The sequence below is a fragment of the Oryza sativa genome, chromosome 3 (genome assembly GCF_034140825.1).
Source record: "Oryza sativa Japonica Group chromosome 3, ASM3414082v1".
In the NCBI taxonomy this organism is placed as follows: Eukaryota; Viridiplantae; Streptophyta; class Magnoliopsida; order Poales; family Poaceae; genus Oryza; species Oryza sativa.
This window is the reverse complement of record NC_089037.1, coordinates 36,128,697-36,147,144: the sequence shown is the minus strand read 5'-3', so window position 1 is coordinate 36,147,144 and position 18,448 is coordinate 36,128,697. Positions and strand designations below refer to the sequence as shown.

Here is an 18,448-nt window from a genome sequence, read left to right as displayed (position 1 = left end):
GAACGGGCCTTAGGCCCAATTCCTCTCCTATGTAGGCCTTATAGCTCGCATTTGGGTTGGGCCCAAATGTCAGGACTGCTGGACTGGCTCAATTGGCCTTACTGCTGGACGAGATCGCGGCCTGCAAGTGTGATGGGCTGGCCCAACTTATATGCCACGTCACTAGGACAGCTGGCCCCACGGACCATCAGTGCGCGCGGCAAAGCGGAGGCGAGCGAGAGCTCTTCCCCTTCCAGAACACCGCACTTCAGTGATCAAAACCTCCCCTCCTGGCTCCATAATCCAGCACGGAAAGAAGGAAAAAAAAATCCCGCGCCGCGCGGCCGCTAGGGTTTCCGGCGAGGAGGTCGAGGGGGGCGGGCGCGGCCATGGCGCGCGGCGGGAGCGGAGGCGGGAGGTGGAGGAGACTGAATGTGAGGCCCGACCTGGCGAGCGACCAGGAGGGCACGCGGACGCTCAACCTCACGGTGCTGCGTCGCCTCGACCCCGCCGTCGCCGACATCCTCATCATCGCCGCGCACGTCGTCCTCTACAGCTTCGACGACAACATCCACCAATGGGTATAACTCTGGTGCTAACCCTACGTTCCCCCCGCGCCAAAGCCCCGACTCTGATTCGTTTTTGTGGCTCTCGGCGCACGCGCGCGCGTTTTCTGCAGAGCCGGAGGCCTGTGGAGGGGTCGCTCTTCGTCGTCAAGAGGTTTCGCGCTCACCCTAGCTGGTGGATTTGGTTCTAGCTGATTATGGTCTGTTGCTGTTGTGGATTAGCGTGGTTGGGATTTTTTTTTTCTGCGGACACGCTTTGCATGATTCCCATGAACTAGTTGCTCACTGCCGATCTGATCAATAATGCCGATGTTTTTGGAATTTCTGAAAAGGGCATCGTAATGAACTTCTGGAAAATAACGGCATCATGGTTCGGTTCTTATATTGTGTTTTGTTGTGTGATTCAGCAATTTCCTGCATAACAAAGAGTATTAGAATCTGATTGCCAGGGGTAGTGTGAACTGTCGTTACTTATTGTTGTTTCTGATACACGTGCCATTCCTAAAGAATTGAATCAAGTAACTATAAGATGGGACATTGCATTGTTAAATGTTGATGTGCATATTGATGTGGCATTTGCAGTACCATTCACTGAGTTTTGGGGGTAGGTTTTATTTTGGTGTTTATATTCACAAGCTGATTAGTATTGGTGGTTTTAGATGCTTTTACGAATTTCTAGTCGATCTGAATAGTACATGCCTACATTGGATCATTTCTTTCTGCTGATTACCTGTAGATACAGTGATGCATGTTTCTGAATCAGAGGGAGTGCCTATTCATAACATACAGCTAATATAGAATACTTTGGAATTGGACAGCAGGTTCAGGAAAACATTTTTCTTATAAATATCAATATTCAACACAGAAGGATCCAATTTTTATGCAAGTATCGTGCTGACAATTTTTGTCACCCACTACTATTGACACTCTATGTTTAATAAGTAATACTTAAGGCCAGAAGTCCCTTAACTTTTGGGTCTGTGAACCCTGACGTGTTTGCATCTGCTGGTTGTCTAAAATTGCTCATTGCTTTTTTAACACCAAAATTTTCTTCTTTCAGGAACACCCAACCCAGATTCCAGTTTATTGTCATGAATCGTAAAAATACAGGTAATATATCTACATCGGCATGCTCCGGCAGTATCATCTGATATAACCTTAAGTCCCGAACCTAAGGCATCCTAAAATCGAAGCTATCTGTTCTTTGAATCACTGTCTACTCTAATTACAATGTAAAATGATGAAACTAATGCTTCCTGTTCATTTCTGTTATGCCATATCAGTGTGTAATCAAATGTTTTTGCTTGTAGTCCCTTGGACGACTAAACTATGTATTGTTTTGAAGCACATATCCATGATAGAAAACACTTGTATGGACTTGAATAAATTGTTAAAAATTGGTGCATCCTGTAAGGCCGTAACATCAGTACAAAGCTAGCTCACTCACTTTCATCTTACGGAATCATGCTTTTGGTCTCAAAACACTAACTTCCATATCCTAGTTAAGTGATTTTGTGGTTTCCGATTTCTGCTTACTTTGTATGCTAGTATGGAGATTGATTATGTAGATTATGCTGTCCTCCCCATTTCCTCCTATGAACAGAAAATCTGACCGAAGATCTCTTGGGGGGTTTTGAATATCAAGTACAAGTCCCTTACATCATGTACCACAATGCTGCAGACGAAATCACAGGAATTTGGTTCTATGATCCTCAGGAATGTGAACAAGTTGGATATCTTTTCAGTAGGTAATCATTTTCTCTTTCATATGTCACTAAATTTCATCAATAGCATTGTTTTGATCTGTGGAGATCATTAGTAGGCTTGTTTCAGATGTCTTGCTTCTCAGGGTAGGCGTTTTTTCAACATAAACAAGAGAACTGATTTTATATTGGTCTATTTGGCATTCCATGTTTGATAAGGTATCTGCCTGTCGAAAACTGGAGTTACTGAACTAATATATTGCAATTATCAATACACTGATATGACCCGCTAAATTACAATTATGTGCACACTGATATGGCCCTTCTCTATTATCATTCACTGTAAAGCCCACTAAAGCCTAGTGTAGCAATGTGGTTTTTAGGAGACGTGTTGAGGTTTTCAGTGCTCTGTGAGTCATGGTATCTTTCAGGAAAGCAATGCTGCCAAACCATCAAGTTGTAAGCCTGCTGGGCTGCATGATACTTCCCGTGTATCTGGCATCCATAAGAACTGTGTTGTTTTCTCTGATCATGCAATGGCCTGCTGTTCTATCCACCCTATTACTGCACCACTTTAGGCCTTTAGTACATGCTATCTTGTGCAGTTTCCGTATATAATGTTATTCAGTTTTTCAAGTTTTAACTCTCCAATTCTCTGTAAGCATGCATCTCAGTACTACTGGAGGTCTGCTCCGAAAGAATTTCTCTTAGGAGTTGTCTCACTTGTCACATCACAACTAAATTTGGTGCCTTGGTGCCAAATATGTAAAACATGATTTCTAATATAACAAAATGTGTAGCAAGATAAACCACTACCGGCTCATACTTTCAGCTGTCTTTGTTTTTGGCTTTGAAGTTTGAACAAGCTGTTTTGTTATTTAAAATTGTGGCTGTAGTAAGTCACACAGTAGTTTAGTCAATATTCATAATATTTCTATATAAAATCTTACTCTACTGACTGACTGGTAGTTTGTTGCTTGCGTCCACTGGCTTGGCAATACAAAACATTATGAAGGGCAAGGCATCATTTTTTTGTAACTCTTCTGTGTGTTCTCCCCCCATGCCTGCTGAACTATACACCTCATTTGCAATGGTACAGGATACAGAAGGCATTTTCCAGGGTGTCCCCAAAGGCCAAGGTTTCTGTAACTGAAAGGTATTTGAAACTGTCATGCATTTTCTTTCCTGTTCACCTTTGCAAGTGGATGTAACTTGTACCAATTGCTTAGACATGAGGTGATAATGAATTATTGTTATTTGCTTCAGACATTATATTATTTGTTATTTAGAAATCACTTCCTTATTAAGATTAAATATCTATTTCGTATATGGTCATTGCTCACAGATCAATGTTGTACGTACCTATTATAGTTGTTTTCTCATCTAATGTAATTCTAACCTGAACAAAATTCATTCCTAAAAGAAAAAAAAATCGTTGAAGAGTGTTATTTACCAATATCCTAGTTGAAAAGAGTTTTTTCCTAGTTTGCAATATGAGGGCCTTTTTAGATCACAAGCTTAAAAATTGCAGGAATAAAATTTTGAGCAGGTGATGCTCCATGTGAACTGCTACTGGATGATTCAAAGGAAAAATGAGTTAGTTCAGTAAATTGTAGGGAACAAGAAGGAAATGCAGATTCACTGTGGTATCTAGTTGGGTCGAATTGATCCCTTCGATTCAGAACAATGTTACCCAAAATCAATGAGGAACTGAGGCTGTCAATTATAGTGAAATTCTCTTTTGTTTTGCTCCTTTCAGTGAGTATGAAAAGCCGGAAGTAGTGCCTGCTGTTCCTTCGAATGAGGATACTCTAAAACAGCCAACGTCATCTATCATGTTGCTGGATAATGCGAAGTATGATTTCTTGTCGGCTTTGCTAAAGGTGAGGAAAATTGACATCTCTTATTGACCTTGTTCGTATTTATCTGATGCTTAGCAATCTAGGATCATTTTGCAATTTTCCTGAGAAAATAGATTTTATGTGTGAATATTGAAAACTCTTTGATCAGGGTGCTGCATGTGTTGGTGCTACCATGGACGAAGCAAGTGCAGTACAGTCAAACAAATCTGTTGGGATGGTTCATTCATCTACTCATGCGTCACCTCATGCTATTCCACCACAATCTCCTGCAATACAGTCAAATAAATCTTTCGGGATGGTTCATTCATCTACTCAGGCACCTCTTGCTATTCCACCACAATCTCCTGCAATACGGTCAAACAAATCTGTTGGGATGATTCATTCATCTACTCATGCATCACCTTTTGATATCCCACCACAATCTCCTGCAGTACAGTCAAATAAATCTGTTGGGATGATTCATTCACTTACTCATGCATCGCATCTTGCTATTCCACCACAATCTCCTGCTTTGCATGGTCTGCATCCTTCTCAAATTTCAGCAGTTCCTGTGATGCCCCATGATGCTCATAGATCTAGTAGCACTTCTACCATCCAGCCTACAAGTCTAGCAAATCCGTTGTTCTTTCCTCCGATGCCATCTTTGCAGACAGCTTCTCATGCTGCTTCGTCATTGTGTTCTGCTGCTCCTCTTCATCCTCCCATTACCGTTCAGCAGCTTCAAAGTGCTCCCTTGCACCAGCCCTTCTCCCTACCGACTGCATCGTCCATTCAACCACCATATGGCATGCCATTACTGCAGCCATTTCCACCGCCCAACCCTTCCCCATTTCTTACCTCGGGAGTGTCTTATGGCCGCCCAGTGATCACAAGAGACCAACTGAAGGATGTGCTACTGAGTCTTTGTCAGGTATGTTCTTGAATCCTTTTGTTTATTTAGCCGTGTAAATTGGCGCCGATTTTCGCTCAACCTTTACTGGGTCCACATGATTCTGGTGTGCTTTATCCTCTAAATGATTTTATGGTGTCAAGTGTCAACCATAGTTTTTTGCTTGCATAGTTTTGCGTTAGACTTCTCTAACATGGTTTGTTTTTCCAATGCATTTCCTCAAAAACGCTTATGTATCCAAAATTTTGCTCACACTCCATTCTTAACTAAGAAATTTTACTCACGGGTGAAATTTGCTTCTGGCAGAATGATGAATTCATCGATATGATATATCGGGAGTTCGTGAAGAGACAGTTACCTTGAGGAGACTGTCACTACCACAGGCTTTAGTTTGTGTAATTGTGTTTTAGGTAGGCCATTTTTTTCAAAGCCTGTAGACTAACGTACGTGCATTTGACATACCAAAGGTTAGCATAGTTTAGGTCCAACTATCGACTAGTTTTGAGCAGTATTCTCGGAGCAGAAAAAGTCTTGCTCCAAATACCAGAAAGGCAGAAACCTTGCATTTCGCCTAATACCAACTGGAATAGTTTTTGCACGTTTTTGTAACGGCCTGTTTTTGGGCAGCTAGTACCATTATTTTTGGATATTACTCCCCCCGTTTCACAATGTAAGACTTTCTAGCATTGTCCATATATATATATATAGATGTTATATATGTTTAGATTCATTAATATCTAAATGAATGTAGGAAATGCTATAATGATTTATATCGTGAAACAGAGAAAGTATTAGTCTTAGATAACCCCATTACCAAGCCATGCATAGGCGATTTAAGCTCCTTGACGCGACGCATCAGGCTGAACGGCCAGAGGCGTTCTTGTTGAGGTACTCGATGGCGACGGCGGCGTGGAAGGCGGCTCCGACGGGGAGCGCTTCCTCGTCGACGACAAAGTGCGGCGAGTGCAGCTGATTCTTTGTCGTCTCCGCCATCCCGCCGCCATCGTTGCCGTTGCTGCCGACCCCTATGCCGAAGAAGGCCGCCGGGATCCTCTGCGCATAGAACCCGAAATCCTCCGCCCCCATGCACATTGGGGACACCGTCACGTTGGCCTCCCCGAGCATGCTCTCCGCCACCGCCTTGGCGTGCGCGTACATCCCCTCGTCGTTCACCGTCGCCGGGTATGGCCGGAGCTTATCCTCCATGAAGTCGACCGCCGCCGTGCACCGGTTCACGGCTGCTTGCCCCTCTATCACCTTCATATATTCCAGTATGTAAGTTCAACAAAAAATTTCTGTTTTCCCCAAGAAGAAAAAAAAACTAAAAAAGACATTATATGCATGTACTAGTACTTCTCTGATTATCAGCACAATTTTACTACCTCTCTGATTCTGTTCATGAGGTAAGACAAGCCATCGGTTGTCATGCTCCTCAAGGTGCCGCCCAGAGTGACAGATTCCGGAATGACATTGAAAGCTTCACCTCCTTTGATGGTGGTCACAGACACCACCTGCATGCAAGACCCAACAATGCATGTGCATCACTGTTTGTTAATTGTTCATCATTAATTATTGCATTACATGCATTGTTCAGACACGTGAAACACACTTAGCCTGCGTTCTTTCAAAAGAGATTGGGGAGAGATTGGGTAGATTGTCACTCGTTTTCCGCGCGCACGCTTTCCAAACTACTAAACGATGTATTTTTTGCAAAAAAAAATTCTATATGAAATTGTTTTAAAAAATCATATTAGTCCATTTTTAAAATTTAAAATAGTTAATACTTAATTAATCATGCGCTAATGGCTCATCTCGTTTTGCGTATCTTCCCAATTCTCTCAATCTCCTCTCCCTCAAACACAGCCTTATTTTAGTATAAATAAATAACGGGATACAGTTGAACACACTGCACGCAACTAACTTGATGATTTCTTTTTTTACTAGATGGTGTTCGTGCTTTCCCGTGAAATATGTACATTAAATGTTATGAAAATGATCTATTGATATATGTTGAAACATTATGAAAATGACATCGAAAGAATGATTCACGTATCATGCTAGCATATGTTAAGCTCTAATATATACTACCTCTGTCCTAAAATATAGCTATTTTTAGCTATGAATCTAGACACACATCTGGATACATGTGTGTCCAGATTCATAGCTAAAAATAGCTATATTTTGGAACGGAGGGAGTAATAAATTGTACTCTCTCCATTCTAATATAAATACATTAGGATCAAATATGATATTTCATAGTACAACATCTAATATTATGTGAGCTTATATTAGATGGAGGGAGTAGATGATGTGATGTATTTGTACGAGTTTTAAGATGTGATAATTGTTAATGAATGATAGTGTATCACATTTGCATGTTAATTTATAGAGTTTAATGGGTTGAAGTAACAATGTAGAAGTGGAAAGTATAGGGGAGGGTTATAACACTGTAGTATAGAAGAGCGAGTTAATTAATGAATTAATGTACCGCACATACCGCGCCTTGGAGTGGATTGGTCTCGCGAGCAACAATCTGCTGGAGGCTGAGGACGGCGGAAGAGGCAGCCACGATGGGATCAACGGCGAGGTGGGGCTCCGCCGCGTGGCCGCCTTTACCGGTGATGGTCGCCGTGAAGCGAGCCGAGCCGGCGAGGAACGGACCTGGCCTGGAGCCCACTACGCCCGCCGGCAAATCCGTGGCGACGTGCACGGCGAAGATGGTCTGCGTGTCGTCCAGAACGCCTTCCTTGAGCACATGGTACCCGCCGGCGCCCCCCTCCGCCGGTTGGAACACAAGCTTCACCTTCCCCTAATTATTTTGTAGTGACAGGACTGTTTTTATTTCTCTAATCTCCATAGTGATCAGCTTGCATTTTGAAATTAAACTAGTACTACTTCCTCTGTCCCAATTAAGCGCAGTCATGGTGTTCAACTTAAATTATTCGTTTTATTTAATTTTTTAAAAAAAAATTAAAAACATTAGTCATGTATAAAGTTCCTATTCATATTTTATTATCTAACAACAATAATAAAAATACTAATCATACAAAATTCCAAATAAGATGGAGCGCTTAAAATGAAGCGGAGGGAGTATTATACATTGGTCTTTTTTAAATTAAAAAAAACTAGGTGGTGTTGTATGTATGTACATTGAAATGATCCCTGCGTGATTGCAGCAGCTTAGCAGCTACCAGCAGCATTGCGACATGAGCATCGTGCCCACACGCATGCATCTTTCCATCTTCCAAGCTCTTGAATTCCCATTCTACCATTTCCTGCCAATTAAATGCCAATAAACTTAGCCATCATAATTCACAGGTAGCTAGCTAGCCTAGCAACATCACGATTTTTTTTTTAAAAAAATAGGTTGGTATCACGAAAAAAATAATAAAAAAAGGCCGGGTGAGACCAGCGTGGCTAATTTTCTATTGATTGATTGAGAACTAATAAATTTAATTACATTTGTTAAATAATAATAATAATAATAATAATAATAATAATATGCATTAAAGTATGATTAAATTTAATATACAAATATTATCTTCTTTTTCTATATACTACCTCCGTCCCAAAATAAGTGCAGCCATGAGTTTCAGCGCCTAACTTTGATCATCCGTCTTATTTGATTTTTTTTATAATTAGCAATTTTGTAGTTATAAGATGATAAAACATGAATACTACTTTACTCATGAATTATGTTTTTATTTTTTTTTTAAATTTTTTTTAAATAAGACGAGTTGTCAAAGTTGAGTGCGGAAAACCATGGCTGCACTTATTTTGGGACGGATGGAGTACATGATTGTATATATGTACAACTATTGCAATTAAATTACATCGTTATAATTTGGTCCACTATGATCTTCGAATAATGTGGTAGCTCTCGTACAGTGTAGTATAATAATACTATATATATCCCATATATAATAATTGTATTTTTAATATTTAAATTTATCCTAAAATAATTGTCACAAAAGAATAGTAATACTCACACTAATCACCTACTTCCTCCGTTTCACAATGTAAGACTTTCTAGCATTGCCCACATTCATTTAGATGCTAATGATTCTAGACATATGTATGTGTTTGTATTCATTAACATCTATATATATGTGGGCAATACTAGAAAGTCTTACATTGTGAAACGGAGGGAGTATCATTTAAATTTCTCTATATTTTACCATCAAGTATCCTTCTACTATTACCTATACACCATTTAGTACCTTCTACTATTACCTATACACCATTTAGTAAGAGGTATCATATTCTTTCTTCTTGAACCTTAATAAAACAATTTAGAGGTACGATTTACATAAGATATAATGGTGCTAGAGCTAGCGCATTAATTGACCTGGATGGGGAGCGCGTCCATGTCGGCGCGGAGCGCGAACACGGGGCCAGGGCCGGCAGCGCCGGCGACGGTGGCGACGACGCCGGTTTGCGCGATGGGCCACACGTACGCGACGCCGAGCGCGTCCAGCTCCGCGCGCACGAGCGCGCTGGTGCGGTGCTCCTGGAACGCGAGCTCCGGGTGCTGGTGGATGCGGCGGCGCAGGCCGCGCAGCCACCCCGCAAACTCCGGCGCCCTCGCCGCCTCCAGGAGCTCGCGCCCCAGCGTCGTCGACATCGCTGCTCGTGCTGGAACTGGAAGTCTAGCTAGCTCGATCGCTCGATCACAGGGTTCACTGCCTGGCGCCGCGCGCGCGCTAGCTAACCAGTGAACTGATGATCTGCCCAACAGCTTGAGTACGTACGATTTATATATGAGTACGCGATGGCCGAGAAATTAGGCCGTGTTTAGATTCAAACATTTTTCTTTAAAGTTGTAATTTTTTCGTCACATTAAATGTTTGGACACATGCATAGAGTATTAAATGTGGACAAAAAAAAATAAATTGCACAGTTTGCATGTAAATCGTGAGACGAATCTTTTGAGCCTAATTACGCCATGATTTGACAATATGGTGGTACAGTAAACATTTGCTAATGACATATTAATTAGAATTATAGATTCGTCTCGCAATTTATAGGTGGAATCTATAATTTGTTTTGTTATTAGTCTACATTTAATACTTCAAATGTATGTCCGTATACTTAAAAAAATTTTGGACCACAAACTAAACACAGCCTTAGAGTGCTGGCTTAAACTTGTTTGTCAGAAAATGCTAGCTTGTTTATGGGTGTGTTTAGATTTAAAAAAATTTAGCCAAAAATATCACATCAAATGTTTGAACCGTTACTTGAGGATACTGTATCACTACCACAGGCTTTAGTTTGTGTAATTGTGTTTTAGGTAGGGCCATTTTTTTTCAAAGCCTGTAGACTAACATACGTGCATTTGACATACAAGAGGTTAGCATAGTTTAGGTCCAACTGTCAACTAGTTTTGAGCAGTATTCTCGGAGCAGAAAAAGTTTTGCTCCAAATACCAGAAAGGCAGAAACCTTGCATTTCGTCTATAGATGGCCAAAAGGCCCGTACGGCATGACCCAGCCCAGGTACGGTCTACCAGCCATCGGGCCGTACTTCGTGCCAGGCCGTGCTGGCCCATAGACTGCACCTTTGGCCCAGGCACGGCCCACCAGTAGTTGGGCCGGCCCGAAGGCACGGGTGGCCTATCGTGCCTATTTTTAAATAAATAAGTCTATTTTTTCTCCCTCCTCTTTGAGCTGTGACATATATAGTTAAAATAAGTCTATTTTTCTTCCCTTCTCTTTAGACTGACATATATATAACTAAATAAGTCTATTTTATATCTCTATTCTTTCGATCGTGGCATATAATATATCTATTGTTACTCCCTATTGTTTGTGTGTCGGGCCTAGCCTGTAGCCCATCGTGCCAGGCTGGCCCAACGTGCTGGTGGAGGAGCCCAGGCATGGCCCGGTGGTCGGGCCAGGCCGGCATAGGCCTGACCCTCGTCGGGCCGTGTCGTGCTTGGGCCGAGTCAAAATACCGTGCCGTGGACCGAACCGTTGGGCCTTGGACCTTTTGGCCATCTATAATTTCGCCTACTCTACTTTTTTTTCCCTATCCTGTGTGTTTGCCAACGAGGAGAATATGTATAGTCTCGAGAAGTAATGTAGTGAGACTAGTTTGGAAAATGGAGCGGCTGGTTTCGCTCGTCGTACCCATGAGGCCATGGCAGACGAAGTAAAAGAAAACAATCCGGGAATTTATTATCACTGCTTGTGCTGACCAACTGGAATAGTTTTTACACGTTTTTGTAACGGCCTGTTCTTGGGCAGCTAGTAGCTAGTAGGACCATTATTTTTGGATATTATTATAGTCTTAGATAACCCCATTACCAAGCCATGCATAGGCGATTTAAGCTCCTTGACGGGACGCATCAGGCTGAAGGGCCAGAGGCGTTCTTGTTGAGGTACTCGATGGCGACGGCGGCGTGGAAGGCGGCTCCGACGGGGAGCGCTTCCTCGTCGACGACAAAGTGCGGCGAGTGCAGCTGATTCTTCGTCGTCGTCTCCGCCATCCCGCCGCCATCGTTGCCGACCCCTATGCCGAAGAAGGCGGCCGGGATCCTCTGCGCGTAGAACCCGAAATCCTCCGCCCCCATGCCCTGTGGGGACAGCTTCACGTTGGCCTCCCCGAGCATGCTCTCCGCCACCGCCTTGGCGTGCGCGTACATCTCCTCGTCGTTCACCGTCGCTGGGTATGGCGGGAGCTTATCCTCCATGAAGTCCACCGCCGCCGTGCACCGGTTCACGGCTGCTTGCCCCTCTATCACCTTCATATATTCCAGTATGTAAGTTCAACAAAAAAAATATGTTTTCCCCAAGAAGAAAAAAAAAATACAAGGATACTCCTATATTATAAAATTTCTAAAAAAAAAAACTCCTATATTATATGCATGTACTAGTACTAGATATATACTGGCTCATTTATCAGCATAATTTTACTACTCCCTCCGTTTTGCACTGTTCATGTCTAACGTTTGACCGTTCGTCTTATTTGAAAATTTTTTTACGATTAATATTTTTATTGTTATTAGATGATAAAACATGAATAGTATTTTATGTGTGACTAACTTTTTTTAATTTTCTCATAAATTTTTCAAATAAGACGAACGGTCAAACGTTGGACACGGATTCCCACGGCTACATTTATTTTAGGACGAAGGTAGTACCTCTCTGATTCTCTTCATGAGGTAAGACATGCCATCGGTTGTCATGCTCCTCAAGGTGCCGCCCAGAGTGACAGATTCCGGAATGACATTGAAAGCTTCACCTCCTTTGATGGTGGTCACAGACACCACCTGCATGCATGGCCCATCAATTATCACTGTTTGTTACTCATCTGTCAAAAAAATATAAGTATTTTTAGTTATAAATCTGTATAACTGTGTGTCCAGATTTATAGCCAAAAGTTATTACATTTTGGGACGGAGGTAGTATAATTGTTTATCATTCATTATTGCATTATATGCATGATCACTTTTTGATAATTTTTTAATCCTAAAGTAGTATCTATTTTGAAACATAGGAGAGGATTATAATAATATTTCCTTCCTTGTAAAATATAAGGGTTTTTGGGTCTCTTATATTTTTTTTAGGAAAACTACGGCGAGTGTTAGACACCAGCCTGAACTTTTATTGAAATGAAGAAATCATATACATGAGAAGGGTTATGGTCCCTTATATTTTAGGACGAATGGAGTAAAAAGTAGTAAGAGCGAGTTAATTAATGTACCGTACATACGTACCGCGCCTTGGAGGGGATCGGTCTCGCGAGCAACAATCTGCTGGAGGCTGAGGACGGCGGAAGAGACAGCCACGATCGGATCGACGGCGTGGTGGGGCGCCGCCGCGTGGCCGCCTTTACCGTTGATGGTCGCCGTGAAGCGAGCCGAGCCGGCGAGGAACGGCCCCGGCCTGGACGCGACTACGCCCGCCGGCAAACCCGCATCGACGTGCATGCCGAAGATGCCCTGCACATCGTCCACAGCGCCTTCCTCGAGCACATAGTACCCGCCGGCGTACCCCTCCTCCGCCGGCTGGAACACGAGCTTCACCTTCCCCTAAATTATTTTGCAGTGACACTGTTTTTATTCTCTAATTTTCATGTTGATCAGCTTGCATTTTGAAATTAATTAAACTTAGCTAGTATTATACATTGAAATGATCCCTGCGTGATTGCAGCAGCTTAGCAGCTCCCAGCAGCATTGCGACATGAACATCGTGCCCACACGCATGCATCTTTCCATCTTCCAAGCTCTTGAATTCCCATTCTACCATTTCCTGCCAATTAAATGCCAAGCCCGGTTTAGTTCTCTCTAAAATTTTTCACCCTGTCACATCGAACATTTGAACACCTGCATAAAGTATTTAATATAGACTAAAAATAACTAATTGCATAGATTGCGACCAATTTGCGAGACAAATCTTTTAAGCATAATTGCTCCATAATTTAACAATATGTTGCTACAGTAAACATTTGCTAATGATGAATTAATTAGGCTTAATAAATTCGCCTCACGATTTACTTGCGGATTTTGTAATTAGTTTTTTTTATACACGAATACCCATGCGACACCGGCGCATTAATTGACCTGGATGGGGAGCGCGTCCATGTCGGCGCGGAGCCCGAACACGGGGCCGGGGCCGGCGGCGCCGACGACGGTGGCAACGACGCCGGTCTGCGCGACGGGCCACACGTACGCGACGCCGAGCGCGTCCAGCTCCGCGCGCACGAGCGCGCTGGTGCGGTGCTCCTGGAACGCGAGCTCCGGGTGCTGGTGGATGCGGCGGCGCAGGCCGCGCAGCCACCCCGCGAACTCCGGCGCCCTCGCCGCCTCCAGGAGCTCGCGCCCCAGCGTCGTCGCCGCCGTCGTCGACATCGCCGCTCGTGCTGGAAGTCTAGCTAGCTCGATCGCTCGATCACAGGGTTCAATGCCTGCCGCCGCACGCGCTCGCTAACCAAGTGAACTGATCTGCCCAACACCCTGAGTACGTACGATTTATATATGAGTACGCGATGGCCGAGAAAATAGCGTGCTGGCTTTTTTAAAAAAGATTGGTATCACGAATAATAATAATAATAAGTCTGGGCGAGACCAGCGTGGCTAATTTTCTATTGATTGATTGAGTATTCCTTTATATGTAATACTGTTATCTTTTTGTTCTATACCTATGATTGTTATAATTTAATCCACGATGATCTTCTAATAACGTGCATGGTATCTCACGTACAGTGTACTAATACCGTATACATCATACGTTTCACATTGTAAGACTTTATAGCATTGTTCATATTCATTTAGATGTTAATGAATCTAAACATGATGTTAGATTCATTAACATCTATATGTATATGGGTAATACTAGAAAGTCTTACATTATGAAACGGAGGAAGTAATATATAATATAATAGTATATCATGATAGATCGATAGATGAATAATGGTGCTAGCTAGCAAGCGCATTATATGAGCAGTGAACTCTAACCAGTGAACTCATCTGCCCAACAGCTTGAGGCTGTGTTTAGTTCCACGTTAAAATTAAAAGTTTAAAGAAATTGAAACGATGTGATGAAAAAGTTAAAAGTTTATGTGTGTAGGAAAGTTTGATGTGACGGAAAAGTTAGAAGTTTGAAAAAAAAGTTAAAATCTATATGAGCACGCCAGTCTGTCTGCTGTGCTAGCAGCTGTACTTTTTGCCTCTTCATCTGCTTCATTCCATAGCATATAGGCCAAATTTTCACAACTCGGTCTTGTTTAGATAAAAAAAATTGGTTAAAAACATTAAATGTTTGGACGCATACATGGGATATTAAATGGGGAAAAAAATAAAACCAATTGCACGATTTGTATGTAAATTGCGAGACGAATCTTTTGAGCATAATTACGTCATGATTTGACAACGTGATGCTACAGTAAACATTTGCTAATGACGGATTAATTAGGCTTAATAAATTCGTCTTGTAGTTTACAGGTGGAACATGTAATTTGTTTTGTTATTAGTCTACGTTTAATACTTCAAATGTGTGTTCGTATACTTCAAAAAATTTACACTCAAATAACTAAACACACCCTCATCATGTGATCTGTACACCACAAGGTTAGGTCTCCCTAATCATTAACCAAAGTGTAACATTAATTAAAGAAGGAAGTTCATAATCAAAGTGATTTGTGAGCAAATGTAGTGCCAGGATCATGGGATCCTGACAAACACAGTTTTTTTTTCATCAGTCTATAACGGTGCCATTATTTTTTGTGTGTCAATCAAGCAAAAACCTTTTCTCTAAACAGTAAAGTATGCAGCGCAAGTCGTCAACAGAGTATAGTACCAGTAGTAGTACCAAAAATTAGGATTATACCATCTGGTTTCGTTGGAATACCATCGCTTTAAACTGATTCACTATATAATGCCATTGTAAACTGAGAGGTGTTCACCAAAATACCATTTTTGTTTTTTTATGTTAATAGAAATGTTTTTGCTCAATTTTATATTTTTGCCAGACCAAATACCCTTGACGCGGCCCTACCTGTCATACTCCCTCCCCTCTCTCTCTTTCCCCTCTTCCTTTCTCTCTCCAGGACGCCATCGGTTGGCGGGTAGTGGCCAGCGGCCGGGAGGCGAGCAGTGGCAAGTGGCCGGCGGCGGGCGTGGTGGAGAGGTGGGCATCCAGTGGCAGCGACAGCCATACCCACCGCGCATAATCCAGCTACTCCGGCAGAATTGGAGCTGGACAAGCGCAGGTGGCCGGTGGGCGTGGGCGCGTGGGGGGCGTGGCGGGGAGGCAGGCGTCGAGCGAGCGCCCCGACGACGGGCGTGGTGAGGGCGCGGGCATGGCGGGGAGGACGAGGACAAGGAGGAGGAGGAGGAGGAGGCGAGCGTCACAGAGCGGAGGGCGACGAGTGGACGCGGCCGAAGGAGCAGTTATGGTGGGAGGAGAGGAAGGAGGCGACGCCACCCCCACCCGCGGCGGCCGTAGCGTAGTCTGCGAGGGGGCATGCTGTGGCCGTCGCCACCGCTGGACGCCTGCCTTCCCGCCACGCCTGCCGCCGGCCACCGGCCACTGCCCGCCTCCCAGCCGCCAACCATTCCCGCCACGCCTGCTAGCTGACGGCGTCCTCGAAAGAGAGGAAGAGGAGAAAGAGAGAGGGGAGAGAGTATGACAGGTGGGGACGCGTTAGGGGTATTTTGGTGTAGGAAAAATATAAAATTGAGCAAAAACATTTCTATTCACAGAAAACAACGAAAATGGTATTTTGATGAACACCACTAAGTTTAGAATGGCATTACAGTGAATCAGTTTGAAGCGATGACATTCCAGCAGAACCACTCTTTTGCAATGGTATAATCCCAAATTTCTCCTTTGCCAGGGAAGAATAGTAAACAGCAATCTCCACATGCGATGATCCTTCTACAAAAAAAAGTGTTTTTGTGCATGATGTTATGATTATCTTTGAAAAGATTGGAGTAGTAGTGTCATGCACTACACAGGGATTACACTACAAGTTTCACACACAAAAAAAGCTGATTTTTTTTTCACCTTTCAAGGAACAAATCCTCTCTCACACAAAATAGTTTACCTTTAGTTACATCACTGTGTTGATACTGATACCTTTTGTTATCTAGGAGTAAGTATTATAATCATATAGGCTTTGACTGTTCCAGCTACGGTTGATAAGCCGTAGAAAATGAACAAAACAGTGAAAAATAATTTATAGATAAAATTTTTAAATTTGTGTTACTAGCAGTTTAAAATATAATGTTACAAAATATTAAAAAAATTCTACAGTAAGCTTTACTAATTTGGCGAATTGGCGATGGCAGTAAAGTGAAAATTTGGAGAGACAATTGGATTCCTAGGGAACACAACCTGAAAGTAATTGGTCGAAGAACCCGATCCAGACTGAAGTGGGTCTCTGACTTGTTTTTGCCGGACCGCCAACAGTGGAACGAAGAGCTAGTGCGAAACATCTTCTACCCCCCCGGATGCAGAGGAAATCCTCCGGATACAACTCCCGCACAGCCCTGGGGATGATATTGTGGCCTGGCACTATGACAAAATGGGCATTTTCACTGTCAGAAGTGCCTACAAGCTAGCCTCGAAGGCAGAATTGTGTTCTGAAAATAGCGGCGAATGGAGAAAGAAGTTTATGGAAGAATATTTGGAATGCCCAAGTCCCGCAGAAAGTTCGTGTCTTCGCGTGGAGGCTAGCACGGGATTGTCTGGCCAGTACAATCAAAGAAACAACGCAGGAACATTGTCAGCTCCCCGGTGTGTGAGATTTGCGGGAACTGCAAAGAAGATAGCTTCCACGCGACGGTGGCCTGCACTAAAGCGCTAGCTCTGCGGACTGAATTACGCAAACACTGGATTCTTCCCCCAGAAAAGGAGTTTGTCCAAAACGGACCTGATTGGTTACTCCTGCTGCTGCAGCAATAAGATGCCTCCACCAGAGCAGCCATCCTGTTAATGCTTTGGAGAGCCTGGTATCTACGAAACAATGTTGTGCATGGTAATGGACAAGCTACTGTAAAAGGGTCTGTGATTTTTCTTCAGAACTATGCCGAGGTACTGCTCATCACCCGACAAAAATCTGATGACCCGAAAGGTAAAGGGGTAGTTGGAGCAACTTCCCTTCTGCAAAGCCTCTAGCTAACCCTCGTACTATGGGACAAAGAACCTGGAATCCACCTCCGAGTGGCTGGGCAAAACTCAATGTGGACGGCGCTTTTTCTCCACAGGATGGATGCGGTTCCATCGGGATTGTGGTTAGAAACTCCACAGGGCAGGTCCTCCTCACATCCTGGAGATTTCTGAGGAAATGTGCGGCAGCAGAAGAGGCTGAACTTCTGGCCTGCAGTGAGGGACTGAAAATTGTTGCTGAATGGTTGCCAATGCCAGTAATCCTAGAGTCAGATTGTGCCACAGTCATCGCGAGACTTCAAGCCAAGGGTGAAGAAAGATCACGATGGACCTTCCTTCTGCGTGAGACGAAAGCTATGATGACGTTCATCCAAGAAGTGAAGCTGGCGCACTGTAACAGAGACTGTAATAGGGTAGCTCATGAACTTGCTCAATTTGCTAAACAGTCGGGGCATAGCGCGGTTTGGCGTGATAGTGCCCCGTCCTGTATTATGCAAACTTTGCAGCAAGATTGTATTCCTATTACATAATCAATAAAGCTCTTTGTTCCCTCAAAAAAAAAATTAAACTCTTGTGCATGATATGTTAATAAGCATACTATTGAAAGCCTAGACTTTAAGTGATGTTCAATCCAAGGTAAACAGAAGTGTTATAAAAAGTTGGTTATTCTTGTAAAAATGCTTTGACAGTTGGCACCACTAATCAATCCATTCCAAATTTCCAATACAATGAACACTGATGCTGAGGAGGAACCAGCCAGGAAAGGAGATGGTGCAGAGGAACCACACCACCCTGCTCACAGATGCACAGACACAGATCCACACAGTTTAATGCTAGG

At 43.1% G+C, this 18,448-nt stretch overlaps 3 protein-coding genes across 5 annotated transcripts; 1 reads left to right on the top strand and 2 right to left on the bottom strand.

Moving 5' to 3' along the window:
* The first annotated feature begins 234 nt into the window (after nucleotides 1–234).
* Nucleotides 235–5,733, top strand: LOC4334709 (mRNA-decapping enzyme-like protein). Of its 3 annotated transcripts, none has more exons than XM_026023623.2 (8): nucleotides 235–560; nucleotides 659–699; nucleotides 1,606–1,655; nucleotides 2,227–2,293; nucleotides 3,348–3,404; nucleotides 4,008–4,131; nucleotides 4,259–5,020; nucleotides 5,306–5,733. In XM_026023623.2, the coding sequence occupies exons 1-8, from the start codon at nucleotides 369–371 to the stop codon at nucleotides 5,360–5,362; spliced, it is 1,350 nt and encodes a 449-aa protein (XP_025879408.1). In that variant the 5' UTR covers nucleotides 235–368; the 3' UTR covers nucleotides 5,363–5,733. The 3 variants fall into 3 exon arrangements, with proteins under 3 accessions (XP_025879408.1, XP_015629174.1, XP_015629175.1); XM_015773688.3 differs by having other exon boundaries at nucleotides 2,149–2,293; XM_015773689.3 differs by lacking the exon at nucleotides 659–699 and having other exon boundaries at nucleotides 2,149–2,293.
* On the bottom strand, nucleotides 5,661–9,748 carry LOC4334708 (IAA-amino acid hydrolase ILR1-like 4). The gene is made up of 5 exons (XM_026023625.2): nucleotides 9,348–9,748; nucleotides 8,149–8,274; nucleotides 7,497–7,808; nucleotides 6,382–6,510; nucleotides 5,661–6,256 (listed from the first exon to the last, which is right to left on the bottom strand). The coding sequence occupies exons 1-5, from the start codon at nucleotides 9,621–9,623 to the stop codon at nucleotides 5,855–5,857; spliced, it is 1,245 nt and encodes a 414-aa protein (XP_025879410.1). The 5' UTR covers nucleotides 9,624–9,748; the 3' UTR covers nucleotides 5,661–5,854.
* A 1,364-nt stretch (nucleotides 9,749–11,112) lies between these two features.
* On the bottom strand, nucleotides 11,113–13,945 carry LOC4334707 (IAA-amino acid hydrolase ILR1-like 3). Its single transcript, NM_001418995.1, has 5 exons — nucleotides 13,563–13,945; nucleotides 13,126–13,251; nucleotides 12,717–13,031; nucleotides 12,141–12,269; nucleotides 11,113–11,741 (listed from the first exon to the last, which is right to left on the bottom strand). Exons 1-5 carry the CDS (start codon nucleotides 13,848–13,850, stop codon nucleotides 11,346–11,348), a joined length of 1,254 nt encoding a protein of 417 aa, NP_001405924.1. The 5' UTR covers nucleotides 13,851–13,945; the 3' UTR covers nucleotides 11,113–11,345.
* Between the last annotated feature and the right edge of the window lie 4,503 nt (nucleotides 13,946–18,448).